Here is a 27,966-nt window from a genome sequence, read left to right on the forward strand (position 1 = left end):
TGCCCTCGCGCAGAGGGTTCGAATAAATATACAGTCCCGAATAAAAAAATAGTACAGTCCGAATAAATATTGCAGTCCAAATATGTACAAATTCCTAATTAATTAACAAATTAACTAAGAAAATAAATAAACTGGCATGTAAGCCAGGGACTGCCTTGATTTCATTCCGGATGATGAATGATGCATGCCCGGGTTGCCTTTGTGCGGAAATCCATGACGATGCCCCAATTAGCCTCTGTTTGCACCTGTTCTTGAAATACGTGCCAAGCCTCGGAAGACCGCTGATTCTTGAGTTGCTACAACAGAGAGCAGGAAAGGGGCATAGTAATGTATTTTCACAAATGTATGCATGCCTCGATCTTTGTGCCACCAATCACGCATCTCGATGCATGATGGCCGAGGAGTCGAATTGCACAATTTAATATGAAATGAATGCACATGAAAACACAACAAGACCTAACTCCATCATGAATGATCCGGAGTGTCGGTGACTAGGGAATTGAGACACGTTCTGTCACTCGGAGTACGGAATGCACCTCATTTCCCGTGCCCGGGCTAACTCCTATCCCGAACACAATGCAATATGCATGACATGCATGAAATGCAACTAAGATACAATCCTAACATACACAATGTTATGGAATGGCATACAAGCTACACGAGGTAATACACAACCGAGCATACACAATGCTATGGATGAAATGGCATACGCAATGCAATAATGGGCTTACACCAACATGAGAGAGCCTCAGCCACACTCACATAGGAGGCCATCAGATGAAAACAAGACAACTCGAAATGCGTGCACGCGTGCACGCAAATCGAGGACCGACCCTCAGGCACCGAAATGCCACTCTAATGAGACATGGCAAAGACATGGAATATGATATGAAAATATGAAAAAATCAGTAGCAAAATGAGGGGGGAAAACAGCCCCGAAACAAGGCGAAATGACACCCGATGCACGGAATTTCTCCCGAAATGCAAAACTAGGTACATGAAATGGCTTACAGCTATACAAAGCATGCATAATTGGTACATGGAATGAAAATACAGAAGCAAGGAAGCCCCAAAATAAGCATTTTTACAGTTCAAAGCATGGCCAAATAGTAAGTACAAATGGGACTAAATTATCATACAAAAATGGCTCCGCAAGGGAGGCAATGAAGCAAGTGGTAGATACAAAGCCCAAACAGAAAAAGACTCTTCTACAACACTGAAGAGGGACCAAAAATATGACTACTTACATTTTATGGAAACCCCCAAAACAATATACAAGTATGCTCAAAATGCCATGCAAGGTAGGGCCCAAAAGAGGTCAAAACACAAAGTATACAAAACATTCATCAAACAGCCAAAGACCCTTAATGAAACATGACAAGGGGGTCAAAATATGGCCACTTTCAGTTCGGACCAAGGTCCAAAAACAGAAGAGAAATAGGCTAAAAAAACATGCAAAATGAGGCAAAAACATGGATTTCAAAGCAAGTAGCACATGGTGTATCTAAACAGTGATGAGCCCTTCTTCAATATTGAAGAAGGGCTCAAAATAAGCTCACTTACAGTTTATAATATGCCCCAAAACAGATTACATATAGGCCAAAAATAACATGCAAGATTAGGGCCTAAAGAAGAGATAAAGAAGGAAGTGCAAGATGGGGACCTCAAACGACAAAATTCCCTTAATGAAACTTGAAATAGAGCTCAAATAAAGGGTACTTTCAGTTTTGGTCGGAGCTCAAAACAGTAAGCAAAATAGCTAGAAAAATGTTGCAAAATTAAGCTCAAAAAGAGGGAATTGACATTTACCCTTGAAGACCAACCCTTGGTTGCTTCTTGGCTTGAGAAGTGATGCCTCCTAGCTGCTGGAAAGCTCCCCAAGCTGCTGGAAATGGAGTGGTGGTGGTGATGCTAGGTAGTGATGAAGGAATGGTGCAAGGAACTTGGATGTTTGAGCTTGAAAGAGAGAGATGGAGGGAGATGTGTATATGCAAGCTCAAGGCAATTTTTTCAACCCTCCAGACAGAGCTGGAGGCTCTGTTATGTAGACAAAAATGGGGGAGAAATGGAGGGAAAAAGTGGGGGGAAAACAAGCCAAGTTTCCCCCCCAAAAGTTGTCCCCCCCGGATACAGATTTTTGGGGGGAAAAAAGTATACAGCTGTAATATACTCACCCTGAGGAGCAAGGCCGGCCAGGTTTTGGAGCTGCAGGTGGCCGGCCGGCCACCCCCCATGGCCGGTCGGCCAGGGGTTAAAAGGGCCAAGGTGAATTAATGGCCGGCCACTACAAATTGGTGTCCTCCCAGATGCCCTCAACACAATCCTGTGGTTCAAAATTGTCAACTGTAAAACAGGAGAGAGAATAGGCCATTTTTAGGAAGGGTTCAAAAGGGTCAGGTGGAATTACTGGCCGGCCACCAACTTTTGGTGTCCTCCCATGTGTGTACAACACAAATATGTGGTTAGAAGTTCAAGAAAATGGTCCAAGGGTGGTCAACATTGGCTTGGAAGTGAGAAAAACGGGCGTCGGAGGGCGCCGGAGGAATATAACTGGTTGCTGAAACAATTGCTAGCCTCCCACCCTTCTACGGCCTTCCTGGTGATGAAACAGAGGTACCTGCCAAAAATGAACGAAAACCGATGCAAAACAAATGTTCGGGGGCCAGAACGCGCAGTTCGGGGCCCCGAAAACTGCCTGTTAAGCACCGAAAGTGGCATTCGACCACGAAGTGGGTCTCTCAGACCTCAGTGTCCCTCAAAAGGGAGTAAATAAGATGCATGCCAAAAACCGGAGCAATCGGAGATAGTTAGGCGGTTCCGAACCGCGCCACACGGCCTGACGGCTCCGAAAAACCGGGAACCGGGCTCCGAAATGGGCAAAATGGCCTACAGCCACAAAATGTAGCCCACGACCACTGAGAGATGATCTACGAGACCTCCCCCTCCCTTCGCGAAGAGAAAACAGAGAAAACAGAGCCTGGTTCGCAAACCGAGGCAAAGCACAGAAGAGGGTTCGGAAGTCCGGAGGCAGGGCTCACGGCCGCGACTCTAAGACTTCTGAATGAGCACAAAACGCAACATCACCGAGCACTCAATCGGTGACGTCTGAGTCTTAAGGTCGGTCAAAAATGGGGTGTCTACATCGTGCAGAATACCGAGACCGTTGTGTCAGGTATTCTCTCTATTTGTATTCAAAATGCTTATGTACTGATTGATTCGGGGTCTACGCATTCATATGTGTCGCATGCTTTTTCGCAAAAACTGAATAGACCATTAGAACCCATGAATTATCTGTTAGCTGTATCATCACCCATTGGGGGATCTATGACCTGTGCATACATATATCCTGCTTATGAAATTATTGTTGGAGATGCACATTTGTTTATTGACTTACTGCCTCTGAACATTGATCATTTTGATGTAATATTGGGAATGGACTGGTTAACGAAATACCATGCTACCATAGACTGTGTAACGAAACAAGTAGTTTTCCGTCCACCGGGTTTACCCGAATTTGTGTTTAATGGGGTTGGAGTGGTACCTCCTCCGTATTTGATTTCATCTATGAAGGCTGTTAAATTGATTAGAAAGGGGTGTAAGGGATATCTGTGTTCTGTATTGACTGTATCTACTGATGATAATGCTAACGTGAACAGTATTCCTATAGTCAGAGAATTCCCAGATGTTTTTCCAGATAATCTGTCAGGGGATTTGACTGACATGGAGATTGAATTTACCGTTGATGTGATTCCGGGAACGCAGCCAGTATATAAAGCTCCTTACCGAATGGCTCCAACTGAACTGAAAGAATTGAAAGTGCAACTGCAAGAATTGCTAGATAAGAAGTTCATCAGGCCTAGCACTTCACCATGGGGCGCTCCTGTTTTATTTGTGAAGAAGAAAGACGGCTCACTGCGACTGTGTATTAACTACCGTGAACTGAACAAGGTAACTGTGAAAAATAAATACCCATTGCCACGTATTGATGACTTATTTGATCAGCTACAGGGTGCTCAAGTGTTCTCTAAGATCGACCTCAGATCAGGATACCATCAGTTGAAAGTTAAACCAGAGGACATTGACAAAACTGATTTTCGAACGAGGTATGGACATTACGAATTTTTAGTTATGCCTTTCGGAGTTACCAATGCACCTGCTGCATTTATGGACCTCATGAACAGAATCTTTAAACCATACCTTGATGACTTTATTGTAGTATTCATTGATGACATACTGATTTACTCCAAAAGTATAGAAGAACATGAACATCATCTGAGACTTGCCCTACAGACTCTAAGAGAACAGAAACTTTATGCTAAACTGTCTAAATGTGAATTTTGGCTTGACCATGTTATGTTTTTGGGGCATGTTGTTAACAAATATGGAATTTCTGTTGATCCACAGAAAATTGAAGCTGTAGTAAACTGGCCTAAACCAACAAATGTAACAGAAGTCCGAAGCTTTTTGGGACTAGCCGGGTATTACAGAAGATTTGTCAAAGATTTCTCCAAAATCGCCTTACCGTTGACTCAGTTAACTCAGAAGGGGATATTGTTTGACTGGACTGACCAAAGGGAATCTGTTTTCCAAGAGTTGAAAACTCGACTTGTAACTGCACCGATTCTTACCTTACCTTCAGGTACGGACGGTTATACTGTATTTAGTGATGCTTCTCATAAGGGTTTGGGATGTGTTTTAATGCAGAATGGGAGAGTTATTGCTTATGCTTCTCGACAACTGAGACCGCATGAAAAGAACTACCCGACCCATGATCTGGAACTTGCTGCAGTAGTATTTGCACTGAAAATCTGGCGTCACTATATGTATGGGGCGACATGTGAAGTATATACCGACCACAAGAGTCTGAAATATTTCTTCACACAGAAAGAACTGAACATGAGACAGCGAAGATGGCTAGAACTGATTAAAGACTATGACTTACAGATTTTGTACCATCCGGGAAAAGCCAATACCGTTGCCGATGCACTGAGCCGAAAATCGATTGGAAATTTAGCCTGTTTGCTTACTGGACAGAAGGAATTGCATTGTGACCTTGAAAAATCTGAAATTGAAATTGTTTTACGTGAACAAGGTGGAACCTTAGCTACTATTTCTGCTCAACCAGCACCGATTGAAGAGATTAAAGAGAAACAGCAACTAGATGACTTCTTGAAGAAGATCATCGAAGAAAGGGAAACTAAACCCAGACCGGGTTTCAAATTTGAAAATAATGTACTGAAATTTCAAGAAAGACTGTGTGTACCAAATGATACTGAATTGAAAAGAAGAGTTCTGCAAGAGGGCCACAATTCAAAATATTCTATCCATCCAGGGAATACGAAAATGTATCAAGATCTGAAACTGAATTTCTGGTGGCCGGGAATGAAGAAAGAAATTGTTGATTTTGTATCAAAATGTCTTCATTGCCAACAAGTTAAAGCCGAACATCAACGACCCGCAGGCTTATTGCAGCCCTTACCCATACCGGAGTGGAAATGGGAACATATTACCATGGATTTTATTGTGGGATTGCCTCGCTCCAATAAAGGTATGGACTCAATTTGGGTTATCATTGATAGACTGACTAAATCTGCTCACTTCTTACCTGTTAAGACAATTTATAATGCGGACAAATTGGCTATACTCTATATTGATGAAATTGTTAGACTGCATGGAGTGCCTGTGTCCATTGTTTCTGACAGGGATTCGAAGTTTTCATCGAGATTTTGGCAAAGCTTACAGACTGCATTGGGTACCGAATTGAGACTAAGTAGTGCTTATCATCCTCAGACCGATGGCCAATCAGAAAGGACCATCCAGACTCTAGAGGATTTACTGAGAATGTGTGTCCTTGATTTTCAGGAAAACTGGGAAAGCCATTTGCCATTAGCTGAATTCGCCTACAACAACAGCTATCATTCAAGTATTGGTATGGCGCCTTTCGAGGCATTGTATGGCAGAAAATGTAGATCTCCGATTTGCTAGGCAGAAGTTGGAGATGGGTCTTTTCTTGGGCCCTAGATTGTATACGAAACGACTGAGAAAGTGAAACTGATACAACAGAGACTGAAAACTGCACAGAGCAGACAGAAAAGTTATGCTGATGTCAGAAGACGGGATAGAGAATATGAAGTGAGTGATCACGTGTTTGTGAAAGTGACACCGATGAAAGGCCAGACTCGTTTTGGAGTCAAAGGCAAATTAGCGCCGAGATACGTCGGACCATATGAGATTATTGAGAAAATCAATCCGGTGGCGTATCAAGTTGCGCTTCCTCTTGAAATGGAGCATATGCATAACGTCTTCCACATTTCTATGTTGAGGGACTACCTCCGAGATCCTTTTAATGTGATAGAGCCTACTCGTGTAGTGCTAAGTGATAACTATACTTACGAGGAACGGCCTATTCAGATTGTAAACAGACGGATCAAGAAATTGAGAAATAAAGAGATTCCGTTAGTGAAAGTTGACTGGCAAAACCATGGTGGCGTATATGCCACTTGGGAAAGGGAAGATGACATGGCTAAAAGATATCCTAAACTGTTTCCACTGAATCCTATTTTCTTCCAGAACGAAGGTAACTCGAGTTTAGAGGACTAAACTCTTTTTAAGGAAGGGAGACTGTAACAACCCTCGTCACTGTTTATCGAATAACTACTGATTACTGCTAAACTGAGATCGATTATGATTGATAACTGAATTGATTAAAGTACTGAACTGACTGACTGAAATCTGGAATTGAATTGACTAAGTATATCTGTTCAATTGTATGTCTATCTGTTTGATTGTTTGATTATCTGTTTGTGTTTTATGTTTAAATTGCGAATTGAAGGCCTTATCGGCAGCCGAATCTGAAATTGATTAATGATTTGTGTTAATTAGAATTTATGTGAATTTATGGTGTATTTATCTGAAATGTGATTTGGTATGATTAAATTAGATTAAATGAAGTTAAATTGCACAACTTAGACTTAATTACAACCTTGCCCTATTAGTGGCCACTACCTTACACATTTTGAGACTTGTATACACATTGAATCAACACAATTCATCAGCCTTTCTCCTTGTTATTGCCGACCATAGAGAGAGAGAAACTAGAAGAGTTGATTTCAACTTGTTTCATTGTGAATTGGCTTGAATCTTGGTAGAATTGAAGGTTGATAGCAACATTGACCCATAATCCAAGACCTAAGGTAGATCATTGACCTTCTTCATTGTGTATTTGAGTTTACTCTTGCATGATTAATGGGTCTTTAGTGATCTAAGGCTTGAATTGGTTCAATAGTGTTGAATTAGAGCTCATTCCATGCATGCATGTTTGAATTGTTGAATTTTGAATTGATTCCATGGAGAATTGTCACATGCATGCTCATAGTTATGTTAAATCCATGTTTTCATCTTGTTTTTGTAAGAGTTAGCTCATTAGAGCATGAAATTGAAGCTTTAAAATGGTTTAAATCCATGCATGTTTGCATGTTCTTCATATTCATGAAAATTGGTTTGAATTGAGTTGTTTGAAACACCATTGGGCTTTGATTTTACAAATTGAGCTTTGAATCAAGTTAAAGTATGAGTTTTGATGTGTTTTCTGGAAAATTGGCCCAAGAGGATCGAAATTTATGTTTTAAAACTTGGTTTTGAGCTTGAGGTTCAAATCTGAAATTTCCAGAATTTGGACTCACGCTCGAGCGGGGTGACTGGCGCTCGAGCGTGGAAATCGTGCTCCCAGCATTTTGTTCTGTTTTGAAGTCCGCTCGAGCGGAAGAATTGACGCTCGAGCGGGACATTGTGTCTCATGCTCGAGCGGGTGTCGAGCGCCCAATCGAGCGTGATTTTCACCTATCCAGCACTTTTGACTGTTTTGCAGAACGCTCGAGCGAGTAAGTCTACGCTCGAGCGGAAACCTTTGTCTGCATGTCCGCTCGAGCGGAGTAACCTACACTCGAGCGTGACCCCTATTTTCTGAAAATTCTGAAAATGCTTTTAAAGTGCATCTTTGCATCCTCATCCCATCCTAGGCATTCTTAGGCCTAGTTTAAGGCATCTTAATGAGGATACAGATGTAGAACACACCGAGGCAAATTAGGGATTAAGTTATTATCTTTCCCAACTGTGTAGCTTAGTGTGTGTTCGATCTGTAAACTGTGTAGGGTTGGCGACTGAGGACGCGCTCTAGCTTCACTGTAGCCCAGAAACTCTGTGAGTAACAACTGTGTAAAGATATGTTCAAAATGATTATCTTCTGAACAATTGAACTGTACTGCTTTCTGAACTGATACTGTTAATTGAATGAATGTATGTCCTATATTCTGAACTATATTGTGGCATCTTTAGCAACTATTGTTTACTGTTACTGTTACAGAGATCTCTGTCGGTTCCCTTGTTGGAACCACTACTGTTACTGACTGATGGCCATCATTTACTATTCGGTCTTTTAAGACCTACTGTTTATTGTACTGTTATGCTAATGGATGTACTACATATGACTGAATGACTGATATACTGAATTAATGAACTGTTTTCATTACTGTAAGGACATTCATTCTCAACCCCTTTACGCATTGTGTTATTCACTGGGCTTTAGCTCACTGCTCATATATATATATGTAGGTGTACAAGCACCAAACTGCAGCTAGAAGCGTCGGGGTAAACTCCAGTTTTGTCGAGCCAACCTATGTGCCTCAATGTGAGGTTCCGAGCCTGTCAAGTTTTGGCTTAGGGGTGTTTTAGTTCCCTCTTCTGTCTCTGTAACCGTTTTGTTTACTGTATTGTACTGTTTAATAGGGATTAGGTCCCTGAACTGAATGATTGTATATATGTACATACTGTTTTGTCTGACTGTATATGTTTGAATGAAAAGTATTTTTGCATACAGACTGTCACAGCTCATTGGACACTGTTTATTTACTGTATTGGCTTCCGCCAGCCCCTGTACTCTGTATTACTGTTCTTCTGTTAAGCAGGCCTTCGGTAATCTTGGATTACTGGCCGGTTAAGGTGCTAAACCCATAGGGGCGCGTTTGGGTCGTGACACTTGCTGGAGAAGCTTGTTCAAACAAAGCACTAAGATTAACAAAAGAAAAGAAATCGAGAGGAGAGGAGGAAAGAGACGTGGGAAGAAATGGAGAAGCTTTGTTGTCAGACTTCGTCAGAGCTGGTCGGCATGGATGGTGGAACCGTGGACTCTCACTGGTAAGTTATCTGATATCCCTTCAGCTTCAATGTGATTATTCTGTTTTTAGATTGAATATTATGATTGATTGTGATTTTAGACTGAATAATGCAATTATTTTGCCATTAATTTATTATTGGTTGTTATTGGTCACCCATAAGTCTGCAGACAACTGGAAATCTTCAACCCAAGTTTTAGTTTTGGTATCCCAAACTTGACAACCCAAATCCCCAACTTCCTACGTCACATAACCCACAATTACACCCCCACTGTCAATAGATTTCGCTCCTCTCTCCAAACACTTTTATTTTACTATGCCAATCGAAAAAATAAATACACATATACTCTTTGAACACACATATCAAAACTCACCACCTCTAACATTATCTAGGTTAGCAATTGATTTTGAATTTTTTTAAAAATAAATAATAATTTAATGACAATGTGGAGCCAATGCAAGATGGTTGTTTTTTTGGGTGAAATTGTGGCAGAGAGGCTGGTATAGGGTGGAGAAGCCAGGAGTTGCGATGAATATCTTATAATTGTTATTGGTACAATTGTTAACTAAATATTGTGAATTTTTTTTTAATACTATGATTTATTGTAATTGGTAGGTACTGTGTTGTGTGATTTCTTGATAATTGCATAGGCTTTTAGGTTATGATTTGTTGATTTCCTCTAAGAATTTGGATAAAAATCTAAATGTTATTTTGTGCTGCCATATATTTTATGACTTTTAGGAATAGGATGGAAGATGATTTTCTGGCTAGTTACTTGATTACGTACATTGAAAAAGACATTGCTCGAGGGTTTGATATAGACTCTATCATTCATGTTTTTGATACTATGAAAGAGCGTCGAGCTCAATTAAAGATGCCTAATTTTAGTAAATAAACTCATGCAGATATAGTTATTACTTTTTGTAAGTGAATATGGGCAAAAAAATATTCTCAATTGTATGATCATTTTTTGGTACTCAACTATATTGACAAGAAATATAGTTCAATATTTTATTGTAACATTATTGATTTTTTTTTTTATGTTAGTAGAAATTGGTATTGAACTTCAAATTTTATTGGTTAGAGGTTAAACGTACTTTGGCCCCCCCAAAGTCATAATCCTGAATCCGCTCCTGACTCCAGCAATGCGGCGAATTCGTCATCACTAACAAGCAACAAATCGACTCCGTAGCTAAGCTGATCCAGAAGAGACATTGGAAGGGCAACATCAAGATCGTCAATTTTCAAGATTTGATTCAACAACTTCAACAATACGCTTTGTAGAATAGCGTCCCTGTCAATGAGCTTGTTCCTAAACCTAGAAATTAAACTAGAAATCTCTTTGATTTGACATACATAAGTTTGTACAACTCTATATTTTCTCTATTTTTCAATACAAAATTGGTTCTAGAATCGAATTATTTATGAACAACTTTGCAGTTGGTTCAATAGTTTATTTGATTTTGGAGTCAAGTTTGAGCTAAATATATATACCTAAATAATAATATAAAATGTCTTGTCTATTTATATAGTAAGATAAAAATAATGTATATAATAAGAATAATGCTTGGGACCCCCTTTTGGGGGTCACCCCCTCACCCCCCTTTGCCACGTGGCGGGTGGTGATTGGAGGAGCAGGAAAAAAAAAAAAAAAAATGTAACCAATGAGAGAGAGAGGGGGTCAAAGGGGGTGGGAGGAAAAGGGGAGATGAATCATTGTTGATATAATAATATGATTTTTAGTTTTAATTGGAGTTTGTCGGGCTTTATTAGTATTTAATGAGTCAAACTCAATCTTTGATTGTGTATTTTGAGATCAATTAATAAGTGATTCCGTGCACGAACACTGCACATGCACTACTCAACTTAGGCCCTGTTTGGCATAAAAGTTGTGGTTAAAATAATTATATAGAACAAAATAAATTATTTTAATCAAATAGGACAAAATATCATATCCAACACATAATCATTTCATTTTTTCTCTTACAAAAGTCAAAAAAATCAAAAAACTTATCACAAACAAAACTTTTTAGTTTTGAGCCAAAATAGTCAAAACAATCAAAAAGCTAACCAACATCTCAAATGAACCCTTAGTTAGAGCATCACCAATGGTATTTGCTAAAATAGCATTGCCATTGCTATAATTTGGCAATGAATAATGTTATTTTGCCAAATTATAGCAATGGTGCTCCAATGGTTTACATGCTATTTTAGCAAATCTCAACCAACTTTCCCTCCAAATTTGTAGGTGTTGTTTGGATGTAGGGTTTTTAGTGATTTTTTAAATTTATTTTTTATCTTTTCTGACTTTTTTTTTAACTATTTTAAAAAAAAATTATATATTTATATTATTCTCAACTAGACAAATATAAAAAATAAGAAAAAAAATCAAAAATTAAAAATTAAAAAAAATAAATATAATTCACCCTACCAAAAAACATAAATATAATTCACCCTACCAAAAAACATACCACTACAAAATTATACTAACCATTGGATGATTTCAAGACGCTATCCAAACCGTTGGATAATTTCCTAATCCACAGCTGAGATTCAGCCTCTAGAATCTTCAAGACTGATTCCATCTTCTCTCTCTCTCTCTCTCTCTCTCTCTCTCTCTCTCTCATTCTCATTTCGACCCAGGCCTCTCTCCCTCTTTTCATTTTCATCTGTCTCTCTATAAGCTTCCTCAATTTTCAAACCCTCTACCTCCATACCTACAATAAATACAATCCATGTATAAACATGAATATATATATAGAGAGAGAGGGGTACCAGTGGGTTTAGGTTTGAAGTAGTGAGAAACAGAGCAAGGTCCATCGTTGCTTCCCTCTACCGCCGCTGTGGGTTGGGTTTGTTAGATCCACCACTGCTGTCGGGTTCCCTCCACTGCTGAGGTCAATGCGTCCGACGGTGGCGATCGCCGAACCTCCATCTCCATCCATGTATCTATTCGCACTTCACAAACCCTCTTCACTGCACAAAAAAACCCTAAACCCTTTGAATCCAGGTAAATTTGTTTCAAATTTGTTATTCACTTAAATTAGTTATGAAATTTGTTATGAGATTTGTGAAAATTTGGTTCACTGATCATTTTGTTATTTAAGTTGTTAAGATTTGTGAAAATTTGTTGTGAGATTTGTGAATTTGTGATGAAGAACAAAATCAGATGAATTTGTGAATTTGGAGCCAAAATTTTGTTAATCTTTGATGTGGCGTGTTTGGTCCAACTGAAAGGGAAGAAGGGAAGGAAGAAAGTAGTTGGTTTAGGTGACCTGGCAGATTTGGCAGCTGCCAAATTTGGCAGTTGCTATAACATGCCATTGGAGAAGCCATTTTTGCTCAAGCTGCCATATTATAGCTTTGGTAGCTGTTTAAGCAATGCATTGGAGATGCTCTTAGGCTCTATTCAATTCCTTTGCAACCATGGTCATCAACAATTAGGGTTCCTTTGGAAAGTAGGTTGGCTTTTTAGTTATTTTAGCTTAGGGTTAAAAAGTCTCGTTTAAAAAGGAATTTTTGACTTTTTTGACTTTTTGTGAGAGAAATAATATAATGATTATGAGTTAGATGTGATATTTTGTCAAAAAGCCTATTTTATCTTTCTGTGACTAAAATAGTTCCAAACCCAATCCAACCCTTCTTCCCAAACGATGCCTTAAATAATCTTCCAATGTAGCATTTGAAATCCTTTTAATAATTGCAGATGATGAATTCTTTAGCAAACTAGATATAATCTTTAAAAAAATAAGTGGATATGTGACGATGAATCTTTCTGAAGAAGTTGTGTGAATTTGAAAGAAATTGTATTTAGAACCCATGTTGTACAAAATCTTTCAGATTTTAGTCAAACAAAATCATGAAGTCTTCAGATTTATGAGAGATTAGTTAAAAACAGTTCCTTTTTAAAGTAAATTATTAATAAATTTTAATAGTTCGATTTAATTTTCATCAATTCTTATCGAAAATAAGTTCTAGTAACATCGTCGCTAAAAATAATTTTTATAACAATTTTTTATATATATCGTTAAAAATTGACAAATAGTAACTTCTTTTGTCACGATTTTTATAAATTATCGTTAAAACTTACAATTGGTGACGTTATTCTATGACAAAATTTTTAAACGGTCACTGAAATTAAAAATTGGTGACTTTTTTGTGATGATTTTTTTAAATTGTCATTAAAACTTATAATTAGTGACATCTTTTGTGACAATTTTCAAACAATCACTAAAAATTAATGATATAAATTCACATAGTAAGACCTATTAAATAATAAGTCCATGTAATAAGACCTATGCGTAAATCCTCCACTTTTTATAAGGTAGGAAACTGTTGGAAAAGTTGAACTATGGTTAATTTTTTCCCTTTTTTTTATTCTTTAAGAGTTATTGACTTTTTTTGGAAGAGTTGAACTGCTAGAAGAGTTAAACTGCTAGAGGCTCAACCTCCGTTTGAGAAGTAGGTTGGCTTTTTGACTTTTTGATTTTTTTAACTATTTTACCCTGGACTAAAAAGCTTGGTTTGGGAAGGACTTTTTGACTTTTTTGACTTTTTTTGTGAGAGAAGAGTGTAATGATTATGGGTTGGATGTGATGTTTTGTTTGTTGTGACTAAAATAGCCTATTTTGTCTTTTGTAACTAAAATAGCCCCAAACCTCCTTGCCAAACGGAGTCGCTGACTCAACTTTATATTAGCGTTCACACCAAATAGAGTGCTTACATTCACAAATTATAGGATAAATTATTAATAGGTCCTAATAGTTGGAGTTAATTCCCATTAAATCCTATTGAAAATAAGTCTTGATAAAATTGTCACTAAAAATAATTTTTTTGTTACAATTTTTTATATATGTCGCTAAAAATTGACAATTAGTGACTTTTTTATCATAATTTTATAAATTGTCGCTAAAACTTACAATTAGTGACCTTTTTTTATGACAATTTTTTCACTAGGACCTATTAGATAATAAGTCTACTTATTAGAACCTACACGTAAATACCCCTAGATTATAGACTTAGTATAGTATCGATAATGAAACTTTTAAGATACTTGTGGGTGTTGATTTCCGACCACACAACCAAACAGGGAATTCGGTTGGAGAGCACCGGCAGAATAAATTAAATCTGAACACTTACCAACAAGAATATGAGAATATCGCAGTGATTCATCCACCCGGGGGTACTCCGACGATCAAGTTAGTAATCTTATCTCTCATAGATATCAATACAAGTACTTAAACTTCAACAATGAAAGCATAAAAAGCATCTCAAATAAAGCATACCTTAGACCCATGAGGATGCCTTACTTTTATAATAATCAGTGTCCAACTTCCTCTAGAAGTCTTACTTCATGGGACTCTATCCTTTACAAGGATAACATTTATCACAACTCACACTATTCAGATTAAGATAAACTCCCTCAAGAGTTTCATCTCTATCCAAATAGATAGCTTGATGTCATCTAGGACTCTAATCATCTATCCAAATATCTCGAATTTCGATATTATCGCACCATATCTCGGCACCATGGTCCGCCCACGTGGCACCTCGGCTAACAACGTCAGCCACGTGGACTACCTAAAAATATGTCCCCACAACTGCCCCCTAGGTTCTATAACTTCAGCAAACTGAGGTGATGGAACCTATACATGTATTTCCCCGATTGAGATCGTGGCTCGTTGGCACCAAGAAACAAGGACTCAAATGTCCACTCGTCAAGAATCAAGAATCAATAACCAAGAACCATGAACCATCATGTTCCATTTCATCTAGGTCCAACATCTCGACAGAGACTACACTGCTAGCAAAGATCATGACTTGGTAGTTCAAGAACATCAAGATCCTAGTATCAACTCATCAGAAACCAAGAATAAACAAGTTTTGCCCCCATTCAAATTCAACATCTCAACCAAGATCAACATCTCAACTGAAATCATCATGTTAACCAAGATCACCATCTCAACCGAGATCGCCATCTCAGTCGAGATCGTCATCTCAATCGAGATCATCATCTCTACCGAGATCGCATTTCTCAATCAAGATCATTATGAGATTGGAGCGTAGCAATCACGTCCCCATCATGTCGCATCAGTTCTGCCCCCCGCCGTCTAACGTCAGCACGGGCATGTCAAGACTCGAAATCATAACTTTTTGTTATATTTTTCTAATTTCAGCAAAACCATTTCATCTTCCTATTTCGTCCCTATCTGTGACCCTAGACTCTCTTTCTCTTGGTCTCTGCAAACCATCATCGTTGTTCTTGAAGCATTCATTACTATAAAGACTCCCTTTGTGCCCAAGGTTCAAACTCTACCAGCTGAACTAGACTAACAGCCAAGCAATTTATTAGCTACTCCACACATCAACCCACCATCTCAATGGTAGTGAAAACATCAACATAGCGACAATCTTGCAGCTAGAACCAGGAACAAGAAACACCGAGGTCCTAAGCTCCTAGCCTTAGACCTTGATAATTTTTCAATCGCCTTATCTGTGAGTAACCATCTCCGTAACCAATGACGACATGTCTCGCCGAACTCTTGTCGTAGAAGACCTTTTTGTTGACATCCCTGATGTCATAGCTGTGCAATCCACTCCATCTCCTTATATTCAATCCAACATACTCATGCCTCCAACAACTTAATATCTCGAAAGAGAAGCACATGAAGTAAGTGGACCAAGTTACTACTGCCAAAGCCGAGGCCATTGCTAAGGCTAAAAAAACAAGTCAACATGGTCTGCAACAAAAGCTACTATCTTAACTGGATGACAACCCTCAAAAAGATGTCTATCCCCGAGGACTCACCCCTCCGTGATATGGGTCAGCTCAATGTCCCTCTCCCTCCCTCTCCCAATCAATCTAAAGATGCGGCTGAGGAAGTAGAAGAGGCCGACGAGGAGGAGGCCGGAGACAAGAAAGAGGCTAAGGCTGAGGTTACCGAGAAAGAATCTGAAGCTGCTGCTGGGGCCAAGTCCCCAACTCTAAATGAGCAAGTCCTTGACTTGACTCAAGATGAAGAGAATAAGCTTCAAAAGACCACTTCTGAGTCCGAGGTCGAGACTGCCAATAAGAGCCTAAATGACACACTACGTGAGATTAACACCGAGGTCCAAGCTAAAAAATCTGCCCAGCTATCTGCCGAGGCTGACACAACGCCAATTGCCAAGGCAGGATAGACTGTGGAAAATGCATGAATTTTGGTTTTTCCTCCTTTTTGTAATTTTTCTTCTTACTTTTGGATAGTTGTAATCTTTTGTTTGAAAAATGTTAGCTTTATATTTGGCCAATGTGCCCCTTTTGTCTTTGTAGATGAACAAGTAATCTCTTATGCCAAGCCGAAGTGCCTTTTTGTATCTACACAAGTTTCTTTTCTGAATACAAGTCTTATATTTTCTTCCAAGTGTTGAATGTATGCATTCTTTTCTTCTATGCATGTTTGTTGCTTTCTTTCATGCTTTTCATGCTTCCAAACTTAGAATATTTTTGCATTTCTTCAAAGTGTACCTTAACTGTATAATAACTCCGGGATACAATACCTCGGATAAACCTTGATTGTTTGCCTCGGCAAACCATTTTCATATCTCAGATAACACTTTAAAAATAAAAATATTTTTACAAGTGTTATTACTTTTTTACCTCCATACGCTATCTTCTATTAAGACTTCACCATTTTCAAGTTTTGACAACCTAGTTGGTCACCTCAGGTAACATGTACCTCGGATACTTTATTCATCATTGCATTGGCTAACTCCAACTTGTAAATTTCTCCAAAATTTTAATAAGTGTTAAGCCAATTTCTGAAAATTTCAACAAGTGTCAAACTCTTAAGTTTGTTCATCACTCCAGCTCCCTGCCCCCCACTGTGAACTTAAGTTCCACTTAAGTTCACATTAAGCATATGACTATGGTCTTTTGCCGAAGTCAGATTCAAACAAAGGCTTCCCGAGATGTTTCAATCTTGGTTTCTCTATTAGTGAACTTAGTTCCATTCTGAGTTTGACTCTGCCGATATGGCAAGTCCAGGTTAATTCAACTTAGTTCAACTCTATTATATGCAAGTATAATTCAACTCTGCTATATAATGAGTCTAAGTTATTCATCATGTTTCATTTAGAAACATCGCCAACTTAGTTTAACTTTGTTATATGCAAGTATAATTTAACTGTGCCATATAATAAGTCTAAGCTATTCGTCATGTTTCATTTAGAAACATTGCCAACTTAGTTCAACTCTATTATATACAAGTATAATTCAACTCTGCCATATAATAAGTCTAAGGTCAAGTTTGGCTATCCTAAATAAGTACACATTTTTTATCTTTTTATTTTTTTTCATCACATCATCTCTCTACTTTTCTGCACATCTTTTCGTAAAAAGACAAAAAGTGCACTTATTTAGGTCATCCCAAACAATCCTTAAGTCATTCGTCATGTTTCATTCAGAAATATCGCCAACTTAGTTCAACACTATTATATGCAAGTATAATTCAACTCTGCCATATAATAAGTCTAAGTTATTCGTTATGTTTCATTTAGAAATATCGCCAACTTAGTTCAACTCTATTATATGCAAGTATAATTCAACTCTACTATATGATAAGTCTAAGTTACTCGTCATGTTCACCATGGGAACATCGCTATAAGACATTTCGGTCTTATCGCACAATCATGGATTCCAACAATATTTTCACGCTTTTTTACATAGGCTTCGGTATCCTTTGGCATGTAAGGTCACCAGAATCCCTATGATATAGCTCTATGAGCAAGGGATCTGCCCCGTGCATAAATCTCGTGTAAAAAGTCTTCAACCTAGGAAGGATGTACACATCGTAATAAAGGTCTAGTAAAAGTCCTTCTGTACAAATGGCCTTTTGCCGATAGGCAAAACCTGGCCGACTTCAGTCTGATCTTGTGTGCTTTTTGTCTTCTAGAATCTGGGATCTGCTCATTTAGGCTGAGTTCTTGTCTTCTCGAACCTAATCATCTAGGCAGAGATCTTGTCTTCTGGGATCTGGGATCCGAGATCTAGAATCCGAGATCTGCTCACTTAGGCTGAGCTTTTGTCTTCTCGAACCTAATCATCTAGGCCGAGATCTTGTCTTCTCGGATCTAGGATCCGGGATCTGCTCGCTCAGGCTAAGTTCTTGTCTTCTCGGACCTACTCATCTAGGCCGAGATCTTGTCTTCTCGGATCTGGGATCTGGGATCTGCTCGCTTAGGCTAAGTTCTTGTCTTCTCAGACCTACTCATCTAGGCCGAGATCTTGTCATCTAGGATTTAGGATCTGAGATCTGGAATCTGGGATCTTCTTCACTTAGGCTGAGTTCTTGTCTTCTCGGACTTAATCATCTAGGCCGAGATCTTGTCTTCTAAGATCTGAAATCCGAGATCTGGAATCCAGGATCTGCTCACTTAGGCTGAGCTCTTGTCTTCTTGGACCTACTCATCTAGGTTGAGATCTTGTCTTCTAGGATCTGGGATCCGAGATTCGGGATCTGGAATTCGGGATCTGCTTACTTAGGCTGAGCTCTTGTCTTCTCGGACCTAATCATTTAGGTTGAAATCTTGTCTTCTAAGATCTGGGATCTAGGATCTGGAATCCGAGATCTACTCACTTAGGCTAAGCTCTTGTCTTCTCGGACCTAATCATCTAGGCTGAGATCTTGTCTTCTAAAATCTGAGATCCGAGATCTGGAATCCAGGATCTACTCACTTAGACTGAGCTCTTGTCTTCTCGGACCTACTCATCTAGGCTAAGATCTTGTCTTCTAAGATCTGGGATCCGGGATTTGGGATTCGGGATTTAGAATCCGGGATCTGTTCACTTAGGTTGAGCTCTTGTCTTCTCGGACCGACTCATCTAGGTCGAGATTTTGTCTTCTAAGATCTGGGATCTAGGATTCGGGATCTGGAATCTGGGATCTGCTCACTTAAGCTGAGCTCTTGTGTTATCGGACCTAATCATCTAGGCCGAGATCTTGTCTTCTAAGATCTGGGATCCGGGATCTGCTCACTTAGGCTGAGCTCTTGTCTTCTCGAACCTACTTATCTAAGCCGAGATCGTGTCTTCTGGGATTCGGGATCCAGGATATGGAATTCGGGATCTGCTCACTTAGGCTGAGCTCTTGTCTTCTCAAACTTAATCATCTAGGCCGAGATCTTGTCTTCTAGGATTTGGGATTCGGTATTTGGGATCTGGAATCCGGGATCTGCTCACTTAGACTGAGCTCTTGACTTCTCAAACCTACTCATCTAGGCCGAGATCTTATATTCTGGGATCTGGAATCCGGGATCTGCTCACTTAGGCTGAGCTCTTGTCTTCTCGGACTTAATCATGTAGGCCGAGATCTTCTTTTCTAGGATCTGGGATCCAGGATTCGAGATCTGGAATCCAGGATCTACTCACTTAGACTGATCCTTCTATACTTGAAAGTCATCTCCTCGTGAACGCTCATGCTCCCCTGTCTTTGCATCCCTTCTAAAAGGGTCTTCATTTCGTTAATGTCGACACATTCTCCATCTTCATTAAACTAGTCGTTGCCAACATGTTGATCTTGCACGATGATGGCCATTTATTCTAACTAAGTTCCCACAGACGGCGCCAAATTGTGGGTGTTGATTTCCGACCACACAATCAAATGGGGAACTCAGCTAGAGAGCACCGGTAGAATAGATTAAGCCCGAACACTTGCCAACAAGAATATGAGAATACTGCGTTGGTTCGTCCATCCAAGGGCACTCTGACAATCAAGTCAGTAATCTTATCTCTCACAGATATCAATACAAGTACTTAAACTTCAACAATGAAAGTATAAAAACATCTCAAATAAAGCATATCTTAGACCCATGGGGGTGCCTTACTTTTATAATAATCAATGTCTAACTTTCCCTAAAAGTCTTACTTCATGGGACTCTATCCTTTACAAGAATAACATTTATCACAACTCATACTATTCAGATTAAAATGAACTCCGTCAAGAGTCCCATCTCTATCCAAATAGGTAGCTTGATGTCATCTAGGCCTCTAATCCTCTATTCAAATATCTCGAATTTCGATATTATCGCACCATATCTGCCCACATGGCACCTTGGCCATGTGAACTACCTAAAAATATGTCTCCACCATACTCTTCTCAAAAATATATGGGGAATATAGGAGTGGAGAGAGCAAACATGTGAAGTGGATACTCTGAAGTATAGGAATTTCTGTATGGGTTTTTTTTTATATTTACATCTACACTGAAATAAGAATGCTTTCATTGTTTATCCCAAAATTTAATACACGTTAGTGTTTCTTGGACTCGCTGGAAAAAAAGGAGGCCATGTCTCTTGATCGTCTCTGCACATCTTTTTTTCTACTTACTGTGTTATGTTCCTATGCTTCTTGCGTTGTTTTGGGGACGAGGAAGCTCTTTGTATTTCACAGACCAGCTTGATTTTATCTGAATTAGGTCACACACTGATAGGACTGAGGGAACGATTTTGAGAATAGAAAGTACTTCATCTTCATTACCAACATGAAAATACCGTAGCATGGTATGTGCATCAAAGCCACCAACGCATACCTGCACAAAGCCGTAAAAAATAAACTACTTTTTAATGAATACTCACTACTACACGCCCCTTTGGTAACTTGGCCTTTTTTAGTCACTACAAAAATTAAAATTTTAGAAACTAAAATGTAGGAATAAAATTATTTTTCAGAGACTAAAATATTTTTGTTGTGAAGAGTGTTGTTATTATATTTTTAACAACGAAAATTAAACATTAGTGATGAATGATTTATCTTTTGGGGACTAAATTTTTGTCTCAAAAAATAAACTATTGAAACTAAATTATTTTGTCTCTAAAAAACTATTTATTAGTGACATTTTCAAAATTTTATCGCTAAAAATCTTGTTTTTGACTTTTCAGGATGGCCTTTTAACGATTATCCTCATGACGATAAAAATTGATCCATAAATGTCTTTTACAACAAAATTTTCACTTTTAGAGACTAAAAAATTTAATCTCTAAAACTCTTATATGTTGTGATGAGTATTTTTTTACTTTTTGACTTTTTTATGAAGTAAAAAAAATAAATGTGTTTAGAATGTTTTTTTTAATTGAATAAATAGTTACCAGAAAAAAAGTAATTGATTTATAAATATGATATGACATTTTAACTTTGTTTTAATCTTTTTATTTTTGGTGATTTTTTTGATTTTTTTAACCCAAAAAAAGCCTAAGCCAACGGTTGACATAAATAATGAAAAGGCCGTGGGAAAAGCCTTTTGAGTGACCTATCATACGTCAGCAGAAGGGTGGATGCTAATATGGTGGGGGCAAAAAGTTTTTTTGGCGACGGTATTTCATGCTAATTCTTATTTTTGGCAACTTAATTTAGTTATATTTGGTGTTGGAATTATTTGCATTTGTCATAAATAATTTGCATAGTACTAATTATATATGATAAGTATAGAGTAGTGAAATTCTAAGAAAAAACTTCTTTATTTCAAGCTATTCCAAATTTTGCCAAAACTAGTTTGCTGATTTCAGTGAATCAAATGCAAGAGAATCAACTGCATGAACTATATACAAAGTTCTTATTCGAATAAAATGTACTTAAGACTTATTTGTTTCCTAATTAATCAAAGAGGAGATGTTTTATGATAATAACATACCATAGCGGCGAAAAAGTAGACTTGTTTGTTTCCTAATAAATCAAAGAGGAGATGTTTTATGATAACATACCATAGTGGCGAAAATGGAGATGACAAGTCCAGAAATGGATACGGCCACCTGTTTCAAACAGATATTGTTACAAAATATTGAATACGTGAGGCGTGTGCATAACAGAGAAGGCGAAAAGGAGAGTTAGTTTACCAAAGCGAGACAGAGGCGTGAACAATCCATTGGAAAACAACATAAAAAGATGTCCAGAGGATGAAGTATGATATTCGGAACCAAGGGAAGCGCTGAAAGCGAAAAATGATTTTGACAGAACTTATGAAAAGTAATTTGGAAATCGAAATTAATGGAAACACAAACGGGGTGATTTGACTTACAAGAGAATTCAAAGCAGTGTCACCAAGAAGGAAAACTGCATTGGTTGTGTGCATGCTTATTATCAACTGGATTATGAAATTGGTTAGAAAACAAAAAGAAATGTTTTTCAAACAATAAAAATAGCAAATCTCCGTATTTTGTGTATTTACTGCCGATAAGTAGAACTTTACACTAAATACAATGCTTGTTTGTTTGTGCTTTCATTTTTGGTTTTCATCTTTTCTAAAACAAAAATAGTGAAAAGTTCGATAAATACCCATCAACTTCATTTTTGTGCTTTTTTTAAAAAAAAAAATTCGAAAACAACTTTTTGATGTTTCTAAAATGTGGGATGGTCTCAGAAAATTTTCTCAAAAACAGTTTTCTGAATTAGTTCACCTAACAAGTATCTAGAAAACGAAAATAAAAAACATAAAATGAAAACATAACCAAAACAAAATAGCAAGAAGAATGCTATTCAAATTTAGATACAGGCATTGCGATTAAGTTGTGAACGCACTAGTTGAGGAAGCAAAATTTTGATTACTTACAAAATTCAGATTGTAATCTTTGAGTTCCAAAATGGGTACTATAATGATCCAGAAAACGCAGTCAGTGAGAATCACTGCACCTGCATTCATCTATTCAAAAACAAAAAACAAGAAACAGAGTCAGATAGTCAAGAACCGAGTGTGACAAAGCCATTTTGTTTCCTATTTTGCATTAATCAACTCTTTTGGACAAAGAAATCAGAAACCAAAAAAATAAAAACAAAAGCATTTTTAATAATAAACAGATAAAGACCATACTCTAACAAAGCTATATCTGTTTTTGAAAATGAGAAAAAACACTTATCGTTCAAGCTACTTCAATAACAATTATTTTAATTAACCTGGAAAATTATTTGAAACATGTAGCCCCAAAATCCTGCAGTTTGGCGAACTTCGCGTTCTTGATTAGGTCCCGGGGAGAGTTTTTTGCCATTGGATGCAATTGAATTTTCCAAATTTTTAGGAGTTGTATTGTTGCCTTGTTCGGCATCAAAGTCCTCGGTATGAATTCTATCGCCACTTACTTTTTTATGATATCGGTAGCAACCATACATGGAGAGCAACGATCCAAGCTAAAAATAAAGTTATGAAGACCATGATGAAATCGATTCAAACATAGACTTAAAAGGAGTGCTAGTCATTAGGGAAAAAAGGAGTTTAGAGATCGATGGCATACCCCAAAATAAATGGTTATGAGCGTAAAAGTCCACCTGTCCAACATCAAATTTCACCAATTAAATAAAACTCACATTATTGAAAATTATTTTAGGCTATCTTTCCAATCAAAAAATTATTCTGACTCTATTTTCTGAACCAAAAAGAAAAAGAAAATCTTCTTTAACTCTTTATGGAAAGAAAGCAAACTCATAGTTCTCTTCTTTAACTCTTTGTGGAAAGAAAGCAAACTCTTTAAAAATTACTGTGGAATTGATGAAATGGGTAAACAAAACTCATTTGACAACACTGTAAATAAGTTATTTACTGGGTTATTGGTTTATTTGGATCACCTCACCTTTTTACAATTTTACACGTCTTTTTATAATAAGTAAAAAAAATCAATTTATAAGTCATACTCAAAATAATTTATCATATAAGTTGGCTATATCTATGATAAATAACATAATTATTTTTAAAATAAAATATCTGTTCCATCATGCTCTCCGACATAAGGGTATTTTGATATTTCACAAGATTTACCAATTTTTCTCTATGGTTGGATACTACCTACTTTATTCTAGATTTTAAAGTCTGGGTATTTTGATATTTTTACAATTATGACATGCAACCATATACGTAGTTAAAGGGCGACTATTTCTATATCTTACTTATAACTCTTTTTAATTATAGTGAAATTGCAACGACCTTGACTTTGATCTAGTTTTGAAGTGAATTAAGTAAATCTTATACTCTTATACATGCGTATGATTCATAATTCTTGTTTATTTGTTTTTTGTTTTTAGTTTTTTCTCCGTGCCTCACCGATCGTAATTAAAAATTCTGCAATTCCTGAACATGAAAGACTCAAAAGTCACAAGAAAATTAATTTGGCGAAAAATAGTGAAAAATTCAAATTTGTTTGTGCAAAAATAGTTTTTGAAATTCAAAAACATATTTTGCCTTCATTTTCACCAAATTAATTTTTAGTATTTTTTATTAAAAAAAATTCTCAAAACAAAACCGAACAGAAAGATAAAAAATAAAACCGATGAAATGGAGTACTTACTGAGTGTAGAAGTAAAATATATCGCCACCATTGACAACAATATTCAAAATCAGTAGAATCAAAAGCACAAAGAAAGCGAAAACTCGGAATCCCAGCAACCAAACAGGGTGAATTCCTTTCAAACATGGCTTCCAAACTTCATCCTCATAGAGTATTCCTGCTGCTGGCTCTTCTTCTGTTTTTCTTCTCCCATGTTTTGAATTGTGCCGTCTTTCGTACTTAAAAATAAGAATTGTTGCGAAAACCATTGAAATTAAAACCCAAATGGCGCAAAGCAAGAACCTCCAGTTCAACCAGTAACTTGGAGTGGCTGTTTTGACAGTCATTTTTGGTTGCCAAGAATTTCGCGACGGTCCTGCTAAGAAATTCATGCTGTTTTTACTTCTAGTTCAATGGGTATGCGTTTCCAAATGGAAAAACAACTTGGAATTCCAAAAGATTGAAGTGGGGAAGAAAATGAGAAATTTATCTTTAATTTTTTTTAAAAAAAATGGGTGATTTATGCAAAATTTTGAAGTTTTCAATCACTTCTTGAGGGTGATTTAAGTGAAAATAAATAATAGAATTTTAAAATATGGGCTTTTTGGTGTAATGCTAAAAAAAACCACAGAATTTCACTATAGCATCTGAAATTATAGGAAACCCAAACTTTTAAATGACAAACCACAAAAACAACAACAAAAACAAAAACAAAAACAAAAACAGAACGGGTTAAAGATTCAAAAATATGATATTTAGCTAGACTATTTGGAAAATTATTGAATGTGTCTCAAAACCAAGAAACAAAAAAAACCCAAATTTTGAGAAGAACTGAAGAACAGTGTCAATCATGAATGAGTTCATCTCATATATATATACATATATATAACAGCTACAGAGAAAGTGTCTGATATTGATCAAACAAAACCCATGAAGAAACTTAAAGAGATTCCAAACTTTAAGTGGGTATTTGCAAAGAAAGCTATAGATACAAAATTTTATTTGTTATATAGAAATGAAAGAAGAAAAGAGAGTCAAGTTATTAATTGTAAGCAAAGGAAAGGAGGGATGCTTACAGGGGAAGCAGGGAGATGCTTTGCTTCTTTAGCTTTTTGGTTTGGAGAGAGAGAGAGAGAGAGAGAGAGAGGTGTGCTTTGAGCATAAGCTTCTCTTTTTCTTTTTTTTCTTTGTTTTTTTGTTATCCCAATTTAGATCTTGTGCCTGTAAACATAGACCAGACTGTGGTCTAATGTCACAATCTCAATCTCACTAGTATGCACATGCATATATTTTATGTTTATGGTTTTGTCGTCACCCTTGTTTAGTTGTTCTTTTATTAATAACCTCAGGCTTATTTTGTTAATTGACTAAAATAATTAAAAATTAAAAAATAATTATAAAAAAATCAATTTTCTTTTTTATCAGAATAAAAAAAGTCAAATTTGTTGTCTTTTTTTTTAAATTTTTCATAAAAAATTAAAAGATTAACTAAAATAACTAATTCACGAAACAATCCTCATTTTTTTAAGTCCTCTTTTAACCTTTAGCTAGAAAGGTCACATCGTAAAAAATATATATATATATATATATATATGTATTTAATAATCTTTTTAATAAAATTTGTGTCAAATTTTTTTTATTTTCTGGTCAATCTAATGTATAAGAATCTAAAAAAATGAAAAAATCCAAAAAGAAATCATTAAAGATAAAATAAAATAAAAATAAAAATAAAAATATAGAAGAAGAAGATATTTTTTAAAAAAAAATCGTCTTTAAGACCATCTCCAACGGTGAATCAAAGTTGGTATCAGATTCAAATTTTGATGAAAAATGCACTTTTTTATGCTCCAACCGTTGCACCAGATTGATATCAAAATGAGATTTCAGCAAAAAAAGCATCAAACTGAGAACGAGACACAGATTTTACCAAATCACTGTTACTGACCGTTGAAAGAGGTACACCGGTCAACCAGCCGGTTGCCCGGCCGATTGACCAACCGGTCGACCGATTTCCTTTAAATTAGGTAGGTTCAAACCGTTCAAAAAAGATTCAAACAGTTTAAAAAAAAAAAATAATTTTTGCCTTACCGGTCGACCGGCCGGTCAACCAACCAGTCAACCGTCTCTCAATTTACTCTTCTGAACAACTTCCAATTTAAAGCTATGTTGGGTGCATGGATTCATATCAAGCGTGCATGGATTCATGTTGGGTGCATGTTGGGTGCATGGATTCATATCAAGCGTTGGGTGCATGTACAACTTCCAATTTAAAGCTGTGAAAAAAAAAAAAAAAAAATTTACTCTTACCGGTGGACCGGTTGGTCGACCAATCGGTCAACCAATCGGTCGACCCACGGGATTTGATACGGGATTTGATGCACCGTTGGAGCTAGAGATATCAAATTTAGTGAAATGGATCATTTTTTACTCAGATTTAGTGAAAAATCTGATTCACCGTTGGAGATGCTCTAATGAATTTTTTTTTTCATGTTTTTTAGTTTTCTGATTCATCTAGTTAAATAGAATCTACAAGCCAACATTTTTGCGGGAAAAAAAAAATTCATCAAAGAAGGAAAAAAAAATCAACAAAAAGGTCTTAACACCTACTAAAAAAATCAAAAAGTCAATAATCTATACCAAAAAATCAAAAATTCTCTTTTCTCTCTATTTTTTGCATATCTTTTCCTAAAAAGTCAAAAAATTATCTCAAATATACTAATTTTTTTACATCACATTTTAACTAAAAATTCAAAAAGTTACAAAAAAAAATATGTTCCCAAACGAGACCTAAGGCCTTACTTGGGAAGGACTAAAATGACTAAAGCTTCGTTTGGTTTTAGATTTTTGGCTAAAAAAGTATAAAAAGATAAAATTAGCTACATAAATTAATAAGATAAAATGTCACATTTAAACCATAATCATTACACTTTTTCTCTCATAAAAGTCAAAAAAGCCAAATGAAATGAGACTAAAAAACCCAGGTTAAAAAATTCTCAAGACAAAAAAGCCAACTAAAAAAGCAATGCCAAATGAAGACTAGGTTCATTTGGAAAGTGGATTGGCTTTTTGACTTTTTTGACTTTTTAGCTTGGGACTAAAAAGCCTAGTTTAGGAAGGGCTTTAGGCTTTTTTGATTTTTTTGTGAAAGAAAGAATGTAATGATTATGTATTGAATGTAATATTTTATCTTATTAGGTTAAAAAGCCTATTTTGTTTTTTTTGTAGCTATTGTAATAAAAAAAGCCTCAAAACTATCTTTCCAAACGGAGGCTAAATAAGCATAAAAAGACAAAATAGACTAATTTAGCTAATAAGACAAAGTGTCATTTTGAGAACATAGTAAAAAGTCACAGTGGCGGCCAAAAACGCAACAAAATCCCTTTGGGAAGTGCCTAAAACGCAGCCCTAAAATTACAAATTAGGACCTATGAAAAAAAAATAAAAAAATAAATCTCTTATGTTGGGTAAGGGTATTTTGATTATTTTAATTTGATTTGACACCATAAATAAATA

At 36.7% G+C, this 27,966-nt stretch overlaps 1 protein-coding gene and 1 long non-coding RNA gene across 4 annotated transcripts; one reads left to right on the forward strand and one right to left on the reverse strand.

Moving 5' to 3' along the window:
• The first annotated feature begins 12,049 nt into the window (after positions 1-12,049).
• Positions 12,050-21,580, forward strand: LOC145789577 (uncharacterized). Its single transcript, XR_014327625.1, has 2 exons — positions 12,050-12,181; positions 21,397-21,580. It is a non-coding gene; the product is annotated as an uncharacterized LOC145789577 (long non-coding RNA).
• Positions 20,333-25,709, reverse strand: LOC114263373 (uncharacterized). Of its 3 annotated transcripts, none has more exons than XM_082866434.1 (9): positions 25,530-25,709; positions 24,475-24,829; positions 23,428-23,461; positions 23,093-23,323; positions 22,752-22,841; positions 22,221-22,286; positions 22,039-22,130; positions 21,907-21,954; positions 20,333-20,738 (listed from the first exon to the last, which is right to left on the reverse strand). In XM_082866434.1, exons 2-9 carry the CDS (start codon positions 24,798-24,800, stop codon positions 20,621-20,623), a joined length of 1,005 nt encoding a protein of 334 aa, XP_082722560.1. In that variant the 5' UTR covers positions 24,801-24,829; positions 25,530-25,709; the 3' UTR covers positions 20,333-20,620. The 3 variants fall into 3 exon arrangements, with proteins under 3 accessions (XP_082722560.1, XP_082722562.1, XP_082722559.1); XM_082866436.1 differs by having other exon boundaries at positions 24,475-24,832; positions 25,530-25,706; XM_082866433.1 differs by lacking the exon at positions 25,530-25,709 and having other exon boundaries at positions 24,475-25,464.
• Positions 25,710-27,966: the final 2,257 nt, after the last annotated feature.

Source organism: Camellia sinensis, chromosome 4 (assembly GCF_055761805.1).
Source record: "Camellia sinensis isolate YWXY chromosome 4, ASM5576180v1, whole genome shotgun sequence".
In the NCBI taxonomy this organism is placed as follows: domain Eukaryota; kingdom Viridiplantae; phylum Streptophyta; class Magnoliopsida; order Ericales; family Theaceae; genus Camellia; species Camellia sinensis.

What these genes read in the sequence shown, in the direction of transcription:
- LOC114263373 (XM_082866433.1), bottom strand. Translation starts at nt 24,845, where the DNA reads ATGAATTTCTTAGCAGGACCGTCGCGAAATTCTTGGCAACCAAAAATG. An exon ending in ATATTTTACTTCTACACTCA is followed by an intron (nt 23,462 to 24,474) that starts GTAAGTACTCCA and finishes GATGTTGGACAG; the next exon opens with GTGGACTTTTACGCTCATAA. An exon ending in AAGATTACAATCTGAATTTT is followed by an intron (nt 22,287 to 22,751) that starts GTAAGTAATCAA and finishes TTCATAATCCAG; the next exon opens with TTGATAATAAGCATGCACAC.